The 20649-nt window shown below is 44.4% G+C and overlaps 3 protein-coding genes across 4 annotated transcripts; 2 read left to right on the top strand and 1 right to left on the bottom strand.

The window, feature by feature from the left end:
- The first annotated feature begins 890 nt into the window (after positions 1-890).
- Positions 891-6270, top strand: LOC127639953 (pro-glucagon-like). Of its 2 annotated transcripts, XM_052122303.1 has the most exons (7): positions 891-1115; positions 1245-1385; positions 1528-1651; positions 2415-2570; positions 2835-2951; positions 5139-5282; positions 5844-6270. In XM_052122303.1, the coding sequence occupies exons 3-7, from the start codon at positions 1539-1541 to the stop codon at positions 5863-5865; spliced, it is 552 nt and encodes a 183-aa protein (XP_051978263.1). In that variant the 5' UTR covers positions 891-1115; positions 1245-1385; positions 1528-1538; the 3' UTR covers positions 5866-6270. The 2 variants fall into 2 exon arrangements, with proteins under 2 accessions (XP_051978263.1, XP_051978264.1); XM_052122304.1 differs by lacking the exon at positions 891-1115 and having other exon boundaries at positions 1162-1385.
- A 1776-nt stretch (positions 6271-8046) lies between these two features.
- Positions 8047-20635, top strand: LOC127639568 (ethanolamine-phosphate cytidylyltransferase-like). Its single transcript, XM_052121645.1, has 13 exons — positions 8047-8298; positions 9258-9346; positions 9485-9646; positions 10055-10121; positions 10223-10307; positions 10403-10444; positions 10927-11065; positions 11187-11269; positions 17096-17173; positions 19038-19103; positions 19242-19307; positions 19405-19493; positions 19627-20635. The coding sequence occupies exons 1-13, from the start codon at positions 8168-8170 to the stop codon at positions 19739-19741; spliced, it is 1212 nt and encodes a 403-aa protein (XP_051977605.1). The 5' UTR covers positions 8047-8167; the 3' UTR covers positions 19742-20635.
- On the bottom strand, positions 13547-15322 carry LOC127639567 (uncharacterized transmembrane protein DDB_G0289901-like). Its single transcript, XM_052121644.1, has 2 exons — positions 14940-15322; positions 13547-14774 (listed from the first exon to the last, which is right to left on the bottom strand). The coding sequence occupies exons 1-2, from the start codon at positions 15320-15322 to the stop codon at positions 13547-13549; spliced, it is 1611 nt and encodes a 536-aa protein (XP_051977604.1).
- Positions 20636-20649: the final 14 nt, after the last annotated feature.

Below are 20649 nucleotides of genomic sequence, written 5' to 3'. Positions count from 1 at the left end.
ACCCTAACCAAACCTAACCCTAACCTAACCTAACCCTAACCTAACCTAACCTAACCCTAACCCTAAACTAACCTAACCTAACCTAACCCTAACCTAAACTAACCTAACCTTAACCTAACATAACCTAACCTAACCTAACCCTAACTTAACCCTAACCTAACCTAACCTAACCCTAACCTAACCCTAACCTAACCTAACCCTAACCTAACCTAACCTAACCTAAACTAACCTAACCTAACCTAACCTAACCTAACCTAACCTAACCAAACCCTAACCCTAACCCTAAACTAAACTAAACTAAACTAAACTAAACTAAACTAACCAAATCCTAACTTTAACCTAACCTAAACCTAACCCTAACCTAAACTAACCTAACCAAACCCTAACACTAAACTAAACTAAACTAAACTAAACTAAACTAAACTAAACTAAACTAACCAAATCCTAACTTTAACCTAACCTAAACCTAACCGTAACCTAAATTAACCTAACCTAAACCTAACCCTAACCCTGACCTAACCTAACCCAATTACTGCCATTATTGCCTTCTGGGTAAAAAAACAAAGAAATAGCAATTATATATTATAAAAATAAATTAAAACCTATATAATATGTGTTATATATCATCTATAAATATATGTGTTGTTATAGTTGTTATAATATATTTCATAAAGGTTGTTACTACCAGCTTTTTGGAGAACAATGTGGAGATGATTTCTGGTCATTTTTAACCAATTAATGTAGTAATCATCTTGTTTACAAAGTTATCAAAGATATTTCAAAGATTATATATCTTTCCAAAACACTACATTAGCTTTTCATTTATTTCTTTATAGTGCATCAAATGACTTATATCACGTAGATTGATTGTGCAGAGCATCCTTGGAAACACAACTAAGAACTCATCATGTAAATGTGATAAACTAAAACATGAAGGAAATATCCATTTGGCACGTTCTCCAAAAACTCAGACCTGATTCACCCAATCATTCTAACAGTATATCCGTTTCTCTCTGCATTTTCCCCTACAGCAGCACTTCAGAGGTTATTTTTCTCTTCATTTATTTGCGATACCTTCATCCTGCTTTCTCACACCTCAAAGACAGCTCTTATCTGTGAGTACTTTGGCACATCTCTCTCTCTATAAACAAACATGAGCTCAGTTTCATCCATACCGGGTAAATGGACTGACACTAATGGATGAGCTTAACGCAGAGGTACGCACGTGTGTGGGTTGTTAACAGAGGCCTGCCCACCTGATTCGCCTATAAAAGACCCTGAAGTTTGAGAAGAGGCCACGAAACCAGCAGCAGAAGAACCAGAAGAGCAGTCGCGTTGAGAAGCAAACTTCTGTTCATCTACCTATCAATACAATACATCCATTGGTAAGTTTAGGGTCTCTTGCTTATGATGGGGCTCGTTGTACATCCCCTCAGAACTTGTGGTTTTAACATACAAACCCTTCTTGGATTGATTGGTTTTCTGGGTTATATGATAACCTCTTTATGTACTATATGATTTTTACAGGACGTGTGTATATGAACTCTACAGAAGCTATCAAAATGAAAGGCGTCCAATTTCTTGCTGGTCTTCTACTTTCCCTTTTCGTTCAAAACAGCATGTGTGCCCCTTTGCAAGCAGAAAACACAAGGTAAGTGAAATGCCCAATGTTTTTGTGTAATAATTACATGAACGTCTATTTAGCTGGGTTAATTGTCAGACAAAATAGAAACTTAGTTATTATTAAATGGTTTGAAGAGACTTGAAGTCCAGTTTATCTTTTGTGCACCAATGAATCTATTTCTGTGTGATTCATTTCTTTATAAAAATAGAAGATACTTTTATCCAAAGTGACTTACAGTGCACTTATTACAGGGACAATCCCCCCGGAGCAACCTGGAGTTAAGTGCCTTGCTCAAGGACACAATGGTGGTGGCTGTGGGGATCGAACCAGCAACCTTCTGATTACCAGTTATGTGCTTTCGCCCACTACGCCACCACCACTCCACTAAAATAGTAGATTATAAAAACCGGAAGCACTTAGTATAGTGTTTGAACTTTTGTACGAAGACAATTTACTAGTATAAATGTGTAAAATTTGATAAAAAGACTAAAACCGTATAATAGTTTAATAATAGCTAAATCTATAAAAAGCTATACATGTCTGTTTGCACAAATGTGCGTAATTATTTTAGGAAAATAATACAATGGTATTTTAACTTTTCGTATGAAATAATTTGAAGATAATGTACTGCTATTTTTCTATTTGAGTGGTAAAACACTGTAATAGTTTCACAATCCTTATATTTGTTTTACTGTTTAAAGCTTCTATATTTGGAGATTTTGCCATCATTTGGAAGGTGTACACAATTATATGTAACTTCATAGTCAATGTACAACTTCTCATCCTGTAGCACAGAGACAGTAGAAAGTCTTCTACCGAGGGGTCAAGATTTCACAACGGTAAAGAGGCATTCTGAGGGGACGTTCTCAAACGACTACAGCAAATACTTGGAGACCAGGAGGGCGCAGGACTTTGTTCAATGGCTCATGAATTCAAAGAGAAACGGGTTGGTGTAATTACAATATGAGATTTTATTGTGTAATACAGTATCATTGTTAAAAGTATGTCTTATAAGAAACTACCAAAAATTATTCAACAGAGTAAAAGAAAAATTTAAGACCTAACCATGACACTACACTAACCTAGCCTTAACACTGACTCCATTGAAAACCATTCACTATCCCAACTAGGTTGGCATTATTTCTCAGCTAACTATAATTCAATCGTTTAATCTGTCATTTCCTCACATGAACTCTTTTTCCACCCCCAGTGGTCCAGCCAGGCGTCATGCTGAAGGAACCTACACCAGCGACATCAGCTCCTACCTGCAAGACCAAGCGGCCCAGAACTTTGTCGCCTGGCTAAAATCTGGACAGCCCAAACAAGAGTAGGCTTCCTCGCTTCATTACGCCTCCAGTGCCTTATAGAGTGTGCAAGTGATGGAAATAAAGAACGAGATAAAGTGTTAGAGAGAATAATCACTGAACTGATTGCTTAATAACTTTTACTCTTCTTTGACAGCTGTCTCTTTTCTAATGCATCCTGTCCAACCCTACGGCATAGAGCTAATGCTAATAAATCCAGCTGAAACCAGCTGTCTGGTTATCTTTCCATGCTTAAGATTGTTTGTTTGGCTTTGGGGAGCTTATTTCACTCAAATGCAATGCATCTTCTGTTTCTGGTACACTAATCCAATCAAATTCTTCTTAGCTAATCAAGCAAACACCTACAGAACACAAAAACGTATAATATTTCAAAGATCACATGACTAATTGATGCTAACAGACCATCTCTTTCCAAGAAACTGATTTCCAAGATAGATGATCCTACTGTAGACCATGGTCACACAAATACATTTCCGTTTGAAAATGCCTTGATTACGCTACGTTTACACCTTTCAACCACCCTAGAACATTTTCCTCAACCGAAAACGAAGACTTTCGAAAATGCTTTCTGTAGACCTTATTCACCATTGCGCCATCTTTGATTTTTAAGGGGATTGAAAAAGCGAGCGATAAACTTGCCGTTTCTTCAATGGTATGAACGTTTAAAGCTGGATAAAGCTCCTAGATCACATATGATTCTCCACAACTCATGTTGTCTGGAGTTGTTCGTCTACTGAATGTTTCAATGTTTTGTCCGTGGGATGACCCAAGAACACTTTAAATGGCAGTATTGCCTGTTGTTTTTGTCATTCCAATCAAAAATCGTGGCCAGGACACTCTTGTAAAAGAGATTTTTAATCTCAAGGAGTCTCTTCCTGGTTAAATAAAGGTTTAATAAAAAAAAAAAATCAAAGATGGTGCAGCTGTGAATATGGTCTATTACTGCTTACTATGAAAAACAATGACGTTAAGAAATCTAAAAACTGAGTTTTTAAACAATAACGAATTAGTGTGGACGTGGCTTTAGGTGTAACTGATCCAGCTCAACCCTCTCCGAACAGGATTCGATCCGGTGTCAGCCAGCATGGGAGGCGGGCGCATTAACGAGGAGGCTAAAGGCTACAGCCTCTAGCGTCAGTCGCTAGTGTGCCTCTTGAGGCCAGGGGAGTGAGGTTTACCGCACAGCTATCACGTACCAGCTGGCTTCCGTTACACTCACCCCCCCTAAATCTCACTCCCATCCGGGTCACGGCACCACTGTAACCAGTCCTGTTCAATGGGAGGCGGGTGCACTAACAAGGAGGCTGAAGGCTACAGCCTCTAGCGTCAGTTGCTAGTGTGCCTCTTGAGGCCAGATAAGTGAGGTTTACCGCACAGCTATCACGTACCAGCTGGCTTCCGTTACACTCACCCCCCCTAAATCTCACTCCCATCCGGGTCACGGCACCACTGTAACCGGTCCTGTTCAACCCACTCTGAGTGGGATTCGAACCGGCATCAGCCAGCATGGGAGGCGGGCGCACTAACGATAAGGCTGAAGGCTACAGCCTCTAGCGTCAGTTGCTAGTGTGCCTCTTGACGCCAGGGGAGTGAGGATTTCCGCACAGCTATCATGCAGCAGCTGGCTCCCGTTACACTCACCCCCCTAAATCTCACTCCCATCCGGGTCACAGCACCACTGTAACCAGTCCTGTTCAATGGGAGGCGGGTGCACTAACAAGGAGGCTGAAGGCTACAGCCTCTAGCGTCAGTCGCTAGTGTGCCTCTTGAGGCCAGATAAGTGAGGTTTACACATACTGCACAGCTATCACGTACCAGCTGGCTCCCGTTAGACCAGCATGAATTTTTGAATGCTGGTCCAGGCTGGCTAATGCTAGTTTGGCCTAACCGGGGAACCAGCATAGCTATGCGAAACTTAGTTGGTGATGCTGGTCAACCAACATGATCTTTCTGATAAAGCTAGTTTACCAAGTAGTCTTGCTGATTGGTACACATACATGCTAGCATCCATGCTAAGGACTAAAAAAAGGTGACCAACAAGGGAACACAACAGCGTAAACTAAAGCAACACAGTGTAAAAACTTGGTGTAGACCTCAGCTTGACTGCAATCTATAATTCACTGATGCAAATGTTCAATAATAAGTATTGTGTGTCGTATACAAATGCTCATTGATTATCATATGTGCAGTGTTGCAGGCAACAGAGGTGCAGATCTGCCCCGTAGGAGGCATGTAGATGGCAGTTTCACCAGTGACGTCAACAAGGTTTTGGACAGCATGGCTGCCAAGGAGTACTTACAATGGTTGATGAACTCTAAAACATCGGGGACAAGGTAATGTCCTCCTAGGAACTTATGAGTCGAAACAAATAAATGTAAACTTATTTGAGGTTTCAAGATAAAAGTTCAGTTAGGCCTACATATTGCCGCCAAAAAGCCCCAGACTTAACCATAACAACAGTGGGCTATATGCTGCTTACAACAAAACAACATGAGAAGTGCTGTCAGTATCACTTTATTATAGATAAATATATCACAAATATATCACAAAACTGTAACATTTTGTTTAAAAGGTCTTAAAGATACAACAATTGACGTTTAGCTAACTGTGCTAATGGCGCCAACTGACAACTTGCTTCACGCGAGACGTACCAACAGTTTGCGTGCCTAAAATTACCTTTATGAATCATTTTAGATGTTTAAGATGCCTTTAAAAAGCAGAAATTCTGTTAAAAAAATTTAATTCCTGACAGTCATATAATTCGCACATTGAAAAAGTTGTGTTTAAAATAAGTGAGTATTGGGTATAATTAGTTCAAAAGCAATAAATGAGTTTATTTTGGTTTAATTGAGATGCAATGTCTAAAACTTCCTGTTTCTTATTTTCTTTTTCAGTGGCAAACAAAGTGGGAATTAATGAAGAGCCTATTTGGTTTCCCTAGAAGAGCTTAAATATGGATCCTGAAGGGCCTCCAGTCATCAAAGAATGGAAGCCATATTGCTTAAAGCCAAAACTGATTCAACTCTGGAAATCTAAAGCCATAGTCCTATTTTTATTTTATTTTTGTAGACATTTGAGCACTGTAGTCATCGTTATTTATTTTCCCAAGAGTTAAAGAACATTGTGTACGTAATAAGGAAAATTGAAATATTTTTCTACAGTTTTGAATCATTTTCTATGTGTGCGATATTGAAGGAACATAATCTCAGGTTAATGCACTAAATACTCAGGTAAACATTTTCTTTTACTTGTGTCACCGCTGTATCAAACTGTGGTGTGTGATGGTGTCCTGCCCTGCAAAATAAACATTTTCATATTCGACCCGAGCCTGTAGTGTCCTTCTTATGTATGCATATGTATATAGTACCATCTACTGGATGGACCTGCATCATCTGGAAAGATGCATGAAGTATACCTATGAAGAAAAGTGTGAAATTAAGGTTTAAACAAATAATAAAGTGACATTTTTATTATATGCAAAAATGTTGTTATAGCAAAGATGCTATAATATGCTGATAATATGCAAATGCGCTTTCTAATATTTTCTTTTCCACTAATAAAATCATAAATCTTTTTTTTTATTTATTTGTTTTTGTTAATTACACCACTTTTAAAGCATATATCATGATTTTACATCATAATGCCATTACATTATATTATCTATAATATTATCTATGCATGGAAAGTTTGTGTATATAAAATAACATGAAGAAAACACATTTCTTCATTAAAACCATCTATGAATTATTTCCAGTTACTTTCCTTTCTAAATCAAATCAGTCGCCTGGTTGAGCGAATGTTTTGAAGCAAAATGTTGGCACTTAATTTGAATGATTTTTTAATCTTAAAAAAGACAAATCAAGCGATGCGAGTTACATTATTTTGTCTATAATTTTATTCCATTTTTGGTCAGTAAGTATCTACCAGCAGATTAAAAAAATAGACAGACAGACACACACACACACACACAGACATAGATAGATAGACAGACAGACAGAGATGGATGGATGGATAGACGGAGGGACGGACAGACAGACAGACACACACACGACAGACAGACAGACATGGATGGACAGACAGACACACACACACAGACAGAGACAGACAGACAGATAGACACACACACACAGACAGGCAGGCAGGCACCGACAGAGACAGACAGACAGATAGACACACACACACACAGACAGACAGACAGGCAGGCAGGCACAGACAGACAGACAGACAGACAGACAGATAGACAGACAGACAGACAGAAGGACGGACGGACGGACGGACGGACAGACAGACAGATAGATTTGGGCACATCTTAAAATAGACACAAATTGTATTAAATACTATGAATTTATCGTTTTCATTTATATTATGTCAAGAGGCTCTAAGGCTGTCTCATTTGGAAGGCTGCATGTTAGGTAGGGCGCATCCTTTGAAGGCTGCAGGATACCGAGCGTCCTCTTATAAACAAATCTCGTTTAAACAAGACGGCCTTCATAGGACAAACGGAAACGGAACGGAACATGGTTGCCATGACAACACGCCACTCTTTAACAAGCGCAAGCGTTTTGAGTGAGAAGGGAACAAAGTCCACCTGGAAGGGAACGTATAAGGTAGATTTTAGGAGAGTTATAATGATGTATCGAGATGACGATGATGATGTATGCGGCCGACAAATGCGCCCTCTGGAGGACGCGGCCTTCAAAACGAGACACTGCCACTGATCTCAGTGGACACAGCCCATGTTTTCATTTCACATTTTTTTATTTTTTTTATCAGTTTCACAAGTAACACATGCTTTCAAAACCAGTAATGTAATACAGTAGTTTTACATTAGGGGTAATGTATTATAGTGCATATCTACATGAATATATTAAAGAAATAGCACATTTGTTACAGTTTTAATTGGTCTTTGTTTCAGAGATATACGAATTCAGTGAATATAATGTTCTATCCACTTTCAAAAACTATAAAGCAAGTTTTCTTGACAAAAAATAAATACATGTATCTTTGTGAATATAATTGTTTTGAATCCAAACGTAACAAAACGATTGTGACGTCACGGGAGGAGGGATGGGCCTAGAGCAGGGGCGTTCCATAGTAGCGTGTTGGTTTTGCGTCATCAACATTGCGCACATTCTCTTGCCATCTGGGAAGGCGAATTTACCAGTTTCCGGATATATCGGTGTTTTACAGCTGATCTGAGAGTTTATACGCATAAAACATGATCAGAAACGGAAACCATGCGGCGGAGGAGGAAGAAGACAGAGCAGAGAGCAGTTCCTCTTGCCGGGACGGGTCAGCCTGCAGCGCGGAGAAGAGGAAGAGGGTGATCCGGGTGTGGTGTGACGGCTGGTGAGTGCGATCACAGTGGTAGATCGGAGTATAAAGTCATATATAGTTACTTTTGGAATTACATTCATTCACAAAGCAGGAATGCATTGCAACAGCATGCAAATTTAATGTATATGAATTGTGTAAAAAGTACTATTGTACAGTCCTGGTAATACTATGGAGTTTTTATATGCACTATAATTTAGTATTATTACCATATTCACATGTTATGGTATTTACAAAGTACTCCAAGGTACTTCAAAGAATACCATGGCACTACCACAGAAAACTTTGGTAATACCATGGTACTAATGGTTCTTAATTATTACCATAAGTCCAAAAGTCTATGCTATTAACATGGTACTGTGAATATAATGGTACTGAAATGGTATTTAAAAATTACTATGAAACAAAAATCCATTAAAAGTGGTACCATGTTCAAAAACATGTTATTACCAAGGCACATGCCCCAAAAATACAGCATCTATGTGGAATTGCTTGTTACAAAACTATTTGTTACCATGGTGCATGTTCAAATGTCCATGGGGTTTCCATGGTACCATGTCCAAAATAGTGCATACCCTTCAAAGTTAGTACTGTGGTGGTACTATGAGACATATATCGTTGTTCTGAAATTCATGTACCATGGTATTTACATCGGACTCCAATGTACTTCTGAGAATATCATAGTTGTATATCCAAATATTTCACCAAAATTTACCAAAACTACTCTTGCATCTCTCTCAGAATCGCTTTAGTACATAAGAGGGTGATGAATCTAAAGTTATAAATAACTAACACATCATCTGATGCGTGTCGGATGTCCTCAAGTAATCCCATCGTCTGGCTAATGATCTAAGTGGGGCAAAGGCCTCGCTTTGATAACACACTCGCGCACACAACATTTCAGGTTACCGTTCAAGTGTGCCGAGTCAATTCATGTTATTGAGTACTAAGTCCAGTTCTGTTTTCATCAACAGCTATGACATGGTGCACTATGGTCATTCTAACCAATTGCGGCAGGCCAAAGCCATGGGAGATTATCTCGTAGTGGGAGTTCACACGGATGGTATGTTTCACAAGACACATTATAGACATGACTCAGTCTTTGATAACACATACAAATGCTTTGCACTGCCCGTAAAGTGGCCCCCAAAGTATTTGGACACTTGAGTGAAACCTAAAATATTCTTTCTCTCCCGTTCAGAGGAAATAGCCAAGCACAAGGGTCCTCCGGTGTTCATGCAGGCTGAACGTTATAAAATGATCCGGGCGATAAAATGGGTGGATGAAATCGTAGAGGGGGCACCGTATGTCACCACGCTGGCAACGCTGGACAAATACAACTGTGATTTCTGTGTGCATGGAGGTGAGGGGCCACTTATAGACACCTAGAGCCACAGCATAATCACTCTATCATTTTTAAGGGGCCATTGTAGCTTTTTATTCCTTTAGGTTCACATATTATGTTAACATTTTCCACTTTCTCTTAGACCCTTAGAAATTAAACAGGTTTATAATGCTACTATATCTTTTAAGACTTCTAAATGACCTCTGTTATGATTGGCTAGCCTCTAGATTCTTGGGTAGTTCACACTGACTTTCGAGAGATGTGCATTATGGATGTTAAAATATGTCTAAATAGTACATCAAATATGTATATTTTAAAAGAGCAACAAAAAACAGTTTTTCATGATATGTCCCCTTTAAAACGCAACTGTATCAAAATAATACTGAATTTGAGTTGAATATAACATTATTTCATTTATTTTGGTAGATGACATCACTTTAACCGTGGATGGAAAGGATACTTATGACGAGGTGAAGAGAATGGGCAGATACAGGTAAACAAAAGAGGCCCTAAAACAGACACTTGTGGTACACCACTGAACTTGAAGACAAAAGTAGGTGTTTTGGTTGTCTTATGGATTGTGTGCGTCCACAGGGAGTGCAAACGCACACAGGGAGTGTCAACGACAGACCTGGTGGGTCGTATGCTCTTGTTGACAAAAGCGCACCACAGTAACATTGTGAGTATACTTTATGTGTGTGGATATGCATTACAAAATTAGGTTTCATTCCAACAATGCCTAATCCAGAATTTTCCTCTCTCTCTCTCTCTCAGGATAACGCAGCTTACCAACTGCACACGGATAACTTTGGGAAGGTGAGTTGATGTTTTCACACAGCTTACATTCAGATCCACAATGTTATTAAGTAGTAGAACATGTTTTATTCTGTTGTCATACTCATATTAGAGGTCAGGATGCATCTGAAAGTCAACATTAAATCACAAATTATTTTCTTTTCTTTCTTAAATAAAGAAATGTATGTTGTTATTGTGCATGATTCATGAGTGAATGTTTTTCTAAAAAAAAAAAAAAGTTTGTTTTCATTAGCTTTCATAAACATTTTATCAATCAGATGCAACTTCTCTATAAAACTAAGGGCATGTGGGTGGAGTAAAATGAAATGAACTGTCAATAAAATGCATAAAACATCAAACCTTTACTGTTAGGTCACATTAGAGGTGCAAAAGTAGAACATACTGTACTGTGCATAATTGATATTTATGATTTAATCTGTGGTATGTATTAAAAAACTTGAATGCTTTTTAATGTGAAACATTTTTCTCATTTATCTCTTTAGGGCCCTAAAGGTCATAGTCCTTGGACTGGCGTCTCTCAGTTCCTTCAAACATCTCAAAAAATCATCCAGTTTGCCTCAGGAAAAGAGCCAGAGCCAGGAGACACAATCATATATGTGGCCGGCGCTTTTGACCTCTTCCGTATCCTTATAAATCTGTCATTTACACACCCTCACTGTCTCTATCAAGAAGGGAGTTCTTGTTGTGTCTGTGTGTATTTATGGGTGTTTTGGTTTTAGCCTTTACTGTTTGTACCATAAAGACATTGGCCATGTGGATTTCCTAGAGACCGTTCACAAACAAGCAAAGAAGCCTTACATCATTGTCGGATTGCATTTTGACCAGGTGTGTTACAAATACACGCGCACCTTGAACAGCTTTGCCATTATGTTTCTCTTTGAAGAAACTTTGCTGCAAAGTTTGCTTGCTGTTTTTAAAGTTTGCAACAAATATATGTTTACTTTGATAATACAAAACATCATGTGGACCAGGAAAAATGTAAGTTTAAATTCAATGCTTTAACATGACAACACACGCTTTACAGAGTTCTTTAAAATCCTGGTGTCAGGATGTTCATTATGTGATTTTGCTTTTTTTTTTTTTTTTTTTTTTTTTTTGTCCTGATAATGAAATCTGCTTACCAGATTTTATACGATATTTGTTATTTTCATTACTTTTAATGTTGTTATTTGCTTACCTAAATGTGTGCATAGTTTTAAAATCGCCAAATTACAAGTGCTGTCTCCGTGTGTAACGGTTACCCTGTCTTGTTTCACTGTTGCCCTCTTGTTTTCCATCTTGTCACTTTTGCACTTCTTAGTTTTCACTTTAGTCCCTTATGTAACTCCATAGTCCTCTGTTAGCGTTCGTGTTCCCTGTTCATTGTTTGCACCTGCCCTTGTTAATTTGCCTTTGGTTTCTGTTAATCACCTTGTTATCTTGTTTGAGTTCTGTTCTTTCATTGGCCCCTTTTCCCATGTTTGTGTATTTATACCCCGTGTCGTTGTTCAGTCTTCGTCGATCGTTGTTTGATGTTAGCCTGGTGTGTGCTTCCCTCACTAGTCCCCTGCTTGTTTATATCGTGGTTAGCTTAACTAGTTTATGTTTCTTTTCCCCATCGTGGGTTGTTACTTTGTGTTTGTTTATCAAATAAAGTTCAAGCTGCGTTTGGATCCGCATCTCCTCATCTGCCTCGTTACTCAAGCATAACAGAACGATCGACCCACCCATGGATCCAGCAGTCCAACGTGCGAACTACCATCTGCTCTGCTTAAAGCAAGAGGACCGCCCCATTGAAGACCACATCCACGATTTCCTGAACCTGGCGAGTGTCTCAGACTTCCCGGACTCAGCCTTGGTGGCCTTCTTTAGGGGCAATCTGAACGCGGCGCTGAGGGAGCGGTTGCCACAGGCAACGCACGGCTGGACGCTCTGCGACTTCCTGGAGGCGACCCTACTAGTTTGCGGCTCACAGCTCACCGTGGGTGTCGTGGAGGAGGACCCTACCCCTCCACCCACTGTGGAGACCCTTCAGCTGTCCGGGGCCCCCCCTGTCACACCTACCCCGGTCTGCAAGCCAGAGCCCACGCCTGCCCCGGTCTGCGAGCCAGAACCCACGCCTGCCCCGGTCTGCAAGCCAGGGCCCACGCCTGTCACAGTGAGCGAGCCAGCGGCCACGCATGTCACGGTGAGCGAGCCAGAAGCCACGCATGTCACAGTGAGCGAGCCAGCGGCCACGCATGTCACAGTGAGCGAGCCAGCGGCCACGTATGTCACAGTGAGCGAACCAGCGCCTACGGCCTCTACCATCAGCAAGCCTGAGTCGTCATCAACCACGGCCAGCGAGCCTGAACCCACGCTGACCAGGAACAGCATCCCAGCCTCGCCAGTCGCATCAGCCCGGAGGAAGAGGAGAAAGGGAGTGGTCTCTGTGCTCCAGCCTCCGCCTGCCGCAGCCCCATGCCCTAAACCCCCCTTGACTCTGCCCTCAGCGCCCGGCGAACCTAAGCCGGCACATACCACGGTAACCCAGCCAGAGCCTGTAGCCTCAGACGTCAGTGAGCCAGTGCCGTTAGCCTCAGACGTCAGTGAGCCAGTGCCGTTAGCCTCAAACGTCAATGAGCCAGTGCCGATAGCCTCAAACGTCAATGAGCCAGTGCCTGTAGCCTCGACCGTCCCTGAGCCAGCGCCTGTAGCCTCGACCGTCCCTGAGCCAGCGCCTGTAGCCTCGACCGTCCCTGAGCCAGCGCCTGTAGCCTCGACCGTCCCTGAGCCAGCGCCTGTAGCCTCGACCGTCCCTGAGCCAGCGCCTGGCCTCGACCGTCCCTGAGCCAGCGCCTGCGCCTCGACCGTCAAGAGCCAGTGCCTAAAGCCATGACCGTCCAAGAGCCAGTGCCAGTAGCCATGACCGTCCAAGAGCCAGTGCCAGTAGCCGTGACCGTCCAAGAGCCAGTACCAGAAGCCTCGATCGTCCAAGAGCCAGAGCCTGAAGCCATGATCGTCCAAGAGCCAGAGCCTGAAGCCATGACCGTCCAAGAGCCAGTGCCAGTAGCCATGACCGTCAAAGAGCCAGTGCCAGTAACCGTGACCGTCCAAGAGCCAGCGCCAGTGGTCGTGCCCATCCTAGAGCCAGCACCTCCCGAGCCTTCCAGGGCTCCTCCTCTCGAGCCTACCAGGGCTCCGCCTCCCAAGTCTCTCAAGTCTCTCGAGTCTTCCAGGGCTCCTCCTCCCGAGCTTTCCAGAGCTCCGCCATCCGAGTTTCCCGAGCTTTCCAGAGCTCCACCCTCCGAGTTTCCCGAGCTTTCCAGAGCTCCGCCATCCGAGTTTCCCGAGCTTTCCAGAGCTCCACCCTCCGAGTTTCCCGAGCGTTCCAGAGCTCCGCCATCCGAGTTTCCCGAGCTTTCCAGAGCTCCCCCATCCGAGTTTCCCGAGCTTTCCAGAGCTCCGCCATCCGAGTTTCCCGAGCTTTCCAGAGCTCCGCCATCCTAGTTTCCCGAGCTTTCCAGAGCCCCGCCTTCCGAGTTTCCCGAGCTTTCCAGAGCTCCGCCATCCGAGTTTCCCGAGCTTTCCAGAGCTCCGCCTTTCGAGTTTCCCGAGCTTTCCAGAGCTCCGCCATCCGAGTTTCCCGAGCCTTCCAGAGCTCCGCCGTCCGAATTTCCCGAGCTTTCCAGAGCTCCGCCCTCCGAGCTTCCCAGAGCTCCACCTCTCAAGCCTCTCGAGCCTTCTAGGGCTCCGCCTCCCAAGCCTCTCGAGCCTACCAGGGCTCCGCCCCTCAAGCCCCTCGAGCCTTCCAGGGCTCCGCCTCTCAAGCCTCTCGAGTCTTCCAGGGCTCCGCCTCTCAAGCCTCCCAAGCTTTCCAGAGCTCCGCCCTCCGAGCTTCCCAGAGCTCCGCCTCTCAAGCCTCTCGAGCCTTCCAGGGCCCCGCCTCTCAACCCTCTCGAGCCTACCAGGGCTCCGCCCCTCAAGCCCCTCTAGCCTTCCAGGGCTCCACCTCTCGAGTCTTCCAGGGCTCCGCCCCTCAAGTCTCTCGAGTCTTCCAGGGCCCCGTCTCTCAAGCCTCCCAAGCTTTCCAGAGCTCCGCCCTCCGAGCTTCCCAGAGCTCCGCCTCTCAAGCCTCTCGAGCCTTCCAGGGCCCCGCCTCTCAACCCTCTCGAGCCTACCAGGGCTCCGCCCCTCAAGCCCCTCTAGCCTTCCAGGGCTCCACCTCTCGAGTCTTCCAGGGCTCCGCCCCTCAAGTCTCTCGAGTCTTCCAGGGCCCCGTCTCTCAAGCCTCCCAAGCTTTCCAGAGCTCCGCCCCCTGAGCTTCCCAGAGCTCCGCCTCTCAAGCCTTCCAGGGCTCCGCCCCTCAAGCCTCTCGAGCCTGCCAGGGCTCCGCCCCTCAAGCCTCTCGAGCCTGCCAGGGCTCCGCCCCTCAAGCCTCTCGAGCCTGCCAGGGCTCCGCCCCTCAAGCCTCTCGAGCCTGCCAGGGCTCCACCCCTCAAGCCTCTCGAGCCCCCCAGGGCTCTGCCTCTCGAACCTCTCGAGCCTGCCAGGGCTCCACCCCTCAAGCCTCTCGAGCCTGCCAGGGCTCCGCCCCTCAAGCCTCTCGAGCCTGCCAGGGCTCCACCCCTCAAGCCTCTCGAGCCCCCCAGGGCTCTGCCTCTCGAACCTCTTGAGCCTTCCAGGGCTCCGCCTCCTGAAACTCTCGAGCCTTCCAGGGCTCCGCCTCTCGAGCCTTCCAGGGCTCCGCCCCCCGAGTCTCCTACGGCTCCGCCCCCAGAGCCTCTTGAGCCTCCTACGGCTCCGCCCCCAGAGCCCCTCGAGCCTCCTGCAGCTCCGCCTACGTGGCCTCCTGCGGCTCCGCCCCCAGAGCTTCCTACGGCTCCACCTCCAGAGCCTCCTATTGCTCCGCCTCTCCATCCACTCAAGCCTTTGACGGCTCCGCCCCAGAGCCTCTTGAGCCTCCTACGGCTCCGCCTCTCGAGCCACTCAAGCCTTTGATGGCTCCGCCCTCAGAGCCTCCCGAGCCTCCTATGACTCCGCCTCCCGAGACTCCTCCGGCTCCGCCTTTAGATCCACTCAAGCCTTCGACGGCTCCGCCCTCAGAGCCTCCCGAGCCTCCCACGGCTCCGCTTCTCGAGCCACTCAAGCCTTCGACGGCACAGCCCTCTGAGCCTCCCGAGCCTCCTACGGCTCCGCCGCTCGAGCCACTCAAGCCTTCGACGGCTCTGCCCTCAGAGCCTCCTACGTCTCTGCCTCCAGAGACTCCAGAGTCTTCCTGGTCTCCGCTCCCAGAGCCTCCCACGGCGCCGCCTACCCCGGCTCCGCCTCCTGAGCCTCCTTCGGTTCCACCTCCTGAGCCTCCCTCAGCTCCGCCTTCTGGGCCTTCTGAGCCATCACCTCCCTCGGCTCCGCCTCAGAGGTACTCCTTGGCTCCGCCTCACGCGGCTCCGCTGGCCTCCCCTGTGGCCACTCCACCTCCTAGGCCACCAAAACCGGCCTCTGTCCTGTGGCCTCCTCCCAGGCCTCCTGACCCGGTCCCTGTCTTGTGGCCTCCTCCCAGGGCTTCTGACCCTGTTCCCGTCCTGTGGCCTCTTCCCAGGTCCCCTGACCCTGTCCCTGTCCTGTGGCTTCTCCCCAGACCTCCTGACCCAGCCCCAGTCCCGTGGCCTCTTCCCAGGCCCCCTGATCCAGTCCCTGTCCTGTGGCCTCCACCCAGGCCTCCTGACCCTGTTCCCGTCCTGAGTCCTCCCTCCTGGCCTCCTGACCCAGTCCCCGTCCAGTGGCCTCCTCCCAGGTTCCCCAAACCTGTCCTTGCCCGGTGGCCAGCTCCCAGACCATCAAAACCTGTCCCTGCCCGGTCGATACCTCCCTGGGCCCCTCACCCTCATCTCCACTTGTGCCCCCGTGGACTGTCTCACATTCATTCGTGCCCTCGTGGACTGTCTCATTTCCCCCCCGGACTTCCCATCTGCCCCTGGCACCTCCCGGACCTGCCTGTCTTGCCCTCTGTGCCCCCCGGACTTCCTGCCTGCCCAGTGTGCCCCCCTGGTCTGCCTGTCTGCCCATGTGCCCACTTGTACTGTCTGTTTGCCCCTGGTGCCCTCATGTTGTTCTTGTGGAGTTTTGTCTTTTGTTGTTTGTTGTCAAGGATCGTCTGGTATCCGATCCTTGAGGGGGGGGCTATGTAACGGTTACCCTGTCTTGTTTCACTGTTGCCCTCTTGTTTTCCATCTTGTCACTTTTGCACTTCTTAGTTTTCACTTTAGTCCCTTATGTAACTCCATAGTCCTCTGTTAGCGTTCGTGTTCCCTGTTCATTGTTTGCACCTGCCCTTGTTAATTTGCCTTTGGTTTCTGTTAATCACCTTGTTATCTTGTTTGAGTTCTGTTCTTTCATTGGCCCCTTTTCCCATGTTTGTGTATTTATACCCCGTGTCGTTGTTCAGTCTTTGTCGATCGTTGTTTGATGTTAGCCTGGTGTGTGCTTCCCTCACTAGTCCCCTGCTTGTTTATATCGTGGTTAGCTTAACTAGTTTATGTTTCTTTTCCCCATCGTGGGTTGTTACTTTGTGTTTGTTTATCAAATAAAGTTCAAGCTGCGTTTGGATCCGCATCTCCTCATCTGCCTCGTTACTCAAGCATAACACCATGCTGGTTTCTGATGTTTAGTAATTGTTTAAATGTTTTATAGGAAGTGAACCGCTACAAAGGGAAGAACTACCCCATCATGAATGTTCATGAGAGAACTTTGAGTGTGCTGGCCTGCCGAGTGAGTGCACACACGCACACACACACACACACACACACACACACACACACACACACACTCTCTCTCTCTAAAGGAATACTTTCTGCCTCCTCCAATCAAATCACAGCATTGTGCATACATTACTGCCTGTTCCAATCCCATTTTATTACAGTGTGCCTTGATATTCTTAACAGTATTGTCACAAAACAATACACCACTGTTCTCTGAGAGAGAGCGAGAGAGAGAGAGAGAGAGAGAGAGAGAGAGAGAGAGGGAGAGATTTCGAAAAGAAGAAAGATAGCGAGAGGGAGGGCAAGGAGAAAAATCTTTACTAAAACAGAAATATTTCAAGGTCAAGAGAGCAGACATCAGAGATTGAGAGTAGTCTTTGATTTTTTGTTTTTATATTCCAAATGTCTATTAAAAATCAAATCCAACCAACATTCTCAGTGCCTTGAGCTAATCCAAACCATATCCTGTTCACAAACCCTCTCATCCATCCAAAGCACACAGTCTCTCACGGCTCTGACACAATACAGCATACCTAAAGCATGACGTAGCATTCAGACAGAACCCACATTGAGCTGTAGGTATCAGAAACATGTAGTGAAACCCCAGACCTCCCTCACACTGAAATATAGACGAAAACCACAATCGCATGCATCTCCAATAAACTACCAGAGTTTAATAATCCTCATCAGTTTCCTTTTGCCTTTGGAATTTAAGAACTTCATTTGGTGGTTCTGATTTGGGAGCCTTTAGAAATTAATTTAAGAAGTTAGAACATGTATAAAACTTAGAACTGAGAGAACTAAGAACATTTAGAACTTTAGAACGTGGAATTTTAAGAGTTATTGCTTTAAAAAAGCATAGAAACTTTGAACCTACAGACCTTGTCATATTATCTTCAGTTTGAAATAACAAATCAATATAAATAACTGCAGAACGTTAAAAGTTAACCTAATATACAGACGTTATTACTTAAGGAATTTGGGACTTTCGAACTTTGAACTTCAGAAATGTCTACTGCAGAACTTAGAAAATAGAACTTTAGAAGCTAAACCGTTATTACTTGGAGAACTTAGAACTTTAGAATTTAAACTTCAAAAATAAGTTCGTAGAGAACCTTGAACTTTTTGAAGTTTAGAGAATATTAATGTAGAACAAAGGAATTTGAACTTTCAAATTTAGAGAACTTTACAACTTAGAACATTAGAAGTTTGGAACTAAGTTCATAGAGAACCTTGAACGTTAGAACTTTGAACTTCAGAAATGACAACTGGCGACCGGCAGTGGACTCCTCCGCCTCCTGGCGAAATGCTCCAGTACCATGGGATCGTGTATCCTCGGTGTCGCGATTCTCCATCAACGGCCAGGGCTTTCTCATGGCGCTTCATCCTCCAATCCTGGGTTTCGGCACCACTGTGGCAGACAAGCCTCTGCCTTCCCTACTAACGGGAACTTCGTGTTTGTGAACGATACACGCAGGCTTTAATGTTCAACTTAAAACATGAAACTTTGCTTTTTAGCAGAACACAATTCATATGCAGACACAGACACAGCTCTGTGTCTCTCTCAATCTGGTGTCTCCGGCTCCTCCTTATCTCTCTCTCTCCTAATGATTGGGGCAACTCAGTGCCAGGCATGCATCCTCACAGCCCGGCCATGCCCTCCTCCTCATCACAAACTTTAAAACTAAGAACATTAGAACTCCGTAGAGAATTTGGAACTTTAGAATGTCAGATATTACTAATGTAGAACATAGAAATTGGAACTTTAAATCTTAGAACTTAGAGGTTTAGGACTAAGTTTGTCGAGAACCTTGAACATTAGAACTTCGTTATTTTGTTCTGTGAATAACTTGTTTTCATTATCTCTCCTGTAGTATGTTTCAGAGGTTGTGATCGGTGCCCCATACACAGTAGGCAAAGACCTCCTGGATCATTTTAAGGTAAGGTACTAAACTGAATAAACTTGTAGGGAATTTTAAACTATCATTTGAAGTACAGTAAACCGATGTAAACCCCTTCCAGACACAATAACACAATAAGTTAAAACAACTGGAAACGTCTATACCATCTGCTTGTAGGTGGATCTGGTGTGCCATGGAAAGACGAAGGTGTTTTCCGACAGAGACGGGACAGACCCGTATGCAGTGAGTAGAGGCCGCTTGTCTTCTTACGCTTCTTCTATTACTAGTCTAGTAACACTAGTCATTATTTTAATCACCTACTTGTTTGCTGTCTTGTCAGGAACCGAAGAATCGAGGTATCTTCCGTGCTCTGGACAGCGGTAACAGTCTCACCACTGACGACATTGTGCAGAGAATCATTGAGAACAGGTAAATACAGTTTAATTGATTTAGCAGACAATGTTAGAGGTTCGATTGTTTTGTCCTTTGAGTGAAAACGGCCTAAAATGTTGTTCACATGTTTGACTTATATTTGCGATCACTCTCTATTTTTGTCCTCTAGGCTGCTATTTGAGGCCAGAAACCAGAAGAAAGAAGCTAAGGAGATGGCTGTTATCGAGGCTATGAAGCATAAAGAAGATTCGGTGAAGACCGGAGGAACTCAGACGAATAATTAACCGTACTGAACTGTCCGAACCGTACAAATCGAGGGCTTCATCTTAGAACCAAATAAACGACCCCAGGACTGTTAAAAAACGTTTGGCCCACTCCAAAGCTTGACTTAAGACTTAAGCACTCTTTTAATGTTTTTTAGATGTCTAAACCAACTGCGCTTTTAAATGAAGATGACGGTGCAACAAGGACTAGTTTTATAAATCGTACGACTCTTATTTGACGACAAAAGCACTTTGTTGTGCGGAGAGAGCTTTTATGGTACAATGGGTTGACGTAGACGTTCTTTCGGAATGAGAGAGAAACATGCAGCCATTGATTTGTGTTGTTTATGAATGTAATGGGAAGATTGTGTCATTTCAATGCTGTTTTCTTTTACTCGTGATCCATCGAGAAATGTTTGATGCAGTTTGACATATTTCATGCTTTGTAATGAATGTCAAGGCACCTTGCAATAGTAGCATGTGTTATTTACTGCACATTCAGAGTACACTGCTGAGAAAATGTATGTAACACTAATGAAATATCTCTGCATTGTAGAAATGTCGAGTGACCAATTCTGAATGTTCCTGTTAGATGCTGAATGTTGGTGTGTTGTCAATGTCCTCAGACAATCTTTAATCGATTTAATCCCATCAGAAACCAGAAATCATACTGTAAATAATCAAAACACATCAAATAATTGCAAACTAGATTGCGATTTTCACAATAAAAAGTTTCAGAACCATTTGATGTCTTTTGTTTTAAGTAAGACATTGTTGTTTAAGCGAAAGTGGAATTAAATCTGTACGATTATGTACCGATGAAGGCGATGTGGATGAAATAGTTAAAAGTGTGGAGACACTTGTGCACATACTCTTTGCTTCTGAATTTAAATGATCTTATAAACCCCATTGATGTCAAGGGTTATGCT

Source organism: Xyrauchen texanus, chromosome 48 (genome assembly GCF_025860055.1).
Source record: "Xyrauchen texanus isolate HMW12.3.18 chromosome 48, RBS_HiC_50CHRs, whole genome shotgun sequence".
NCBI lineage: Eukaryota > Metazoa > Chordata > Actinopteri > Cypriniformes > Catostomidae > Xyrauchen > Xyrauchen texanus.
This window is presented reverse-complemented; position numbering and strand designations above follow the sequence as displayed.

Bases quoted from the DNA above. Each gene is read 5' to 3' on its own strand.
- LOC127639953 (XM_052122303.1), top strand. From the start codon at position 1,539: ATGAACTCTACAGAAGCTATCAAAATGAAAGGCGTCCAATTTCTTGCT. The intron at 2,571-2,834 runs GTTGGTGTAATT...TTCCACCCCCAG, and splicing joins ATGAATTCAAAGAGAAACGG to TGGTCCAGCCAGGCGTCATG. The intron at 2,952-5,138 runs GTAGGCTTCCTC...TCATATGTGCAG, and splicing joins TCTGGACAGCCCAAACAAGA to TGTTGCAGGCAACAGAGGTG.
- LOC127639568 (XM_052121645.1), top strand. From the start codon at position 8,168: ATGATCAGAAACGGAAACCATGCGGCGGAGGAGGAAGAAGACAGAGCA. The intron at 9,647-10,054 runs GTGAGGGGCCAC...TTATTTTGGTAG, and splicing joins TGATTTCTGTGTGCATGGAG to ATGACATCACTTTAACCGTG. The intron at 11,066-11,186 runs GTATCCTTATAA...TGTACCATAAAG, and splicing joins CGGCGCTTTTGACCTCTTCC to ACATTGGCCATGTGGATTTC.
- LOC127639567 (XM_052121644.1), bottom strand. From the start codon at position 15,322: ATGGAGAGGCGGAGCAATAGGAGGCTCTGGAGGTGGAGCCGTAGGAAG. The intron at 14,775-14,939 runs GTTCGAGAGGCA...CAGGCTCGAGAG, and splicing joins AGCCCTGGCAGGCTCGAGAG to GCTTGAGGGGCGGAGCCCTG.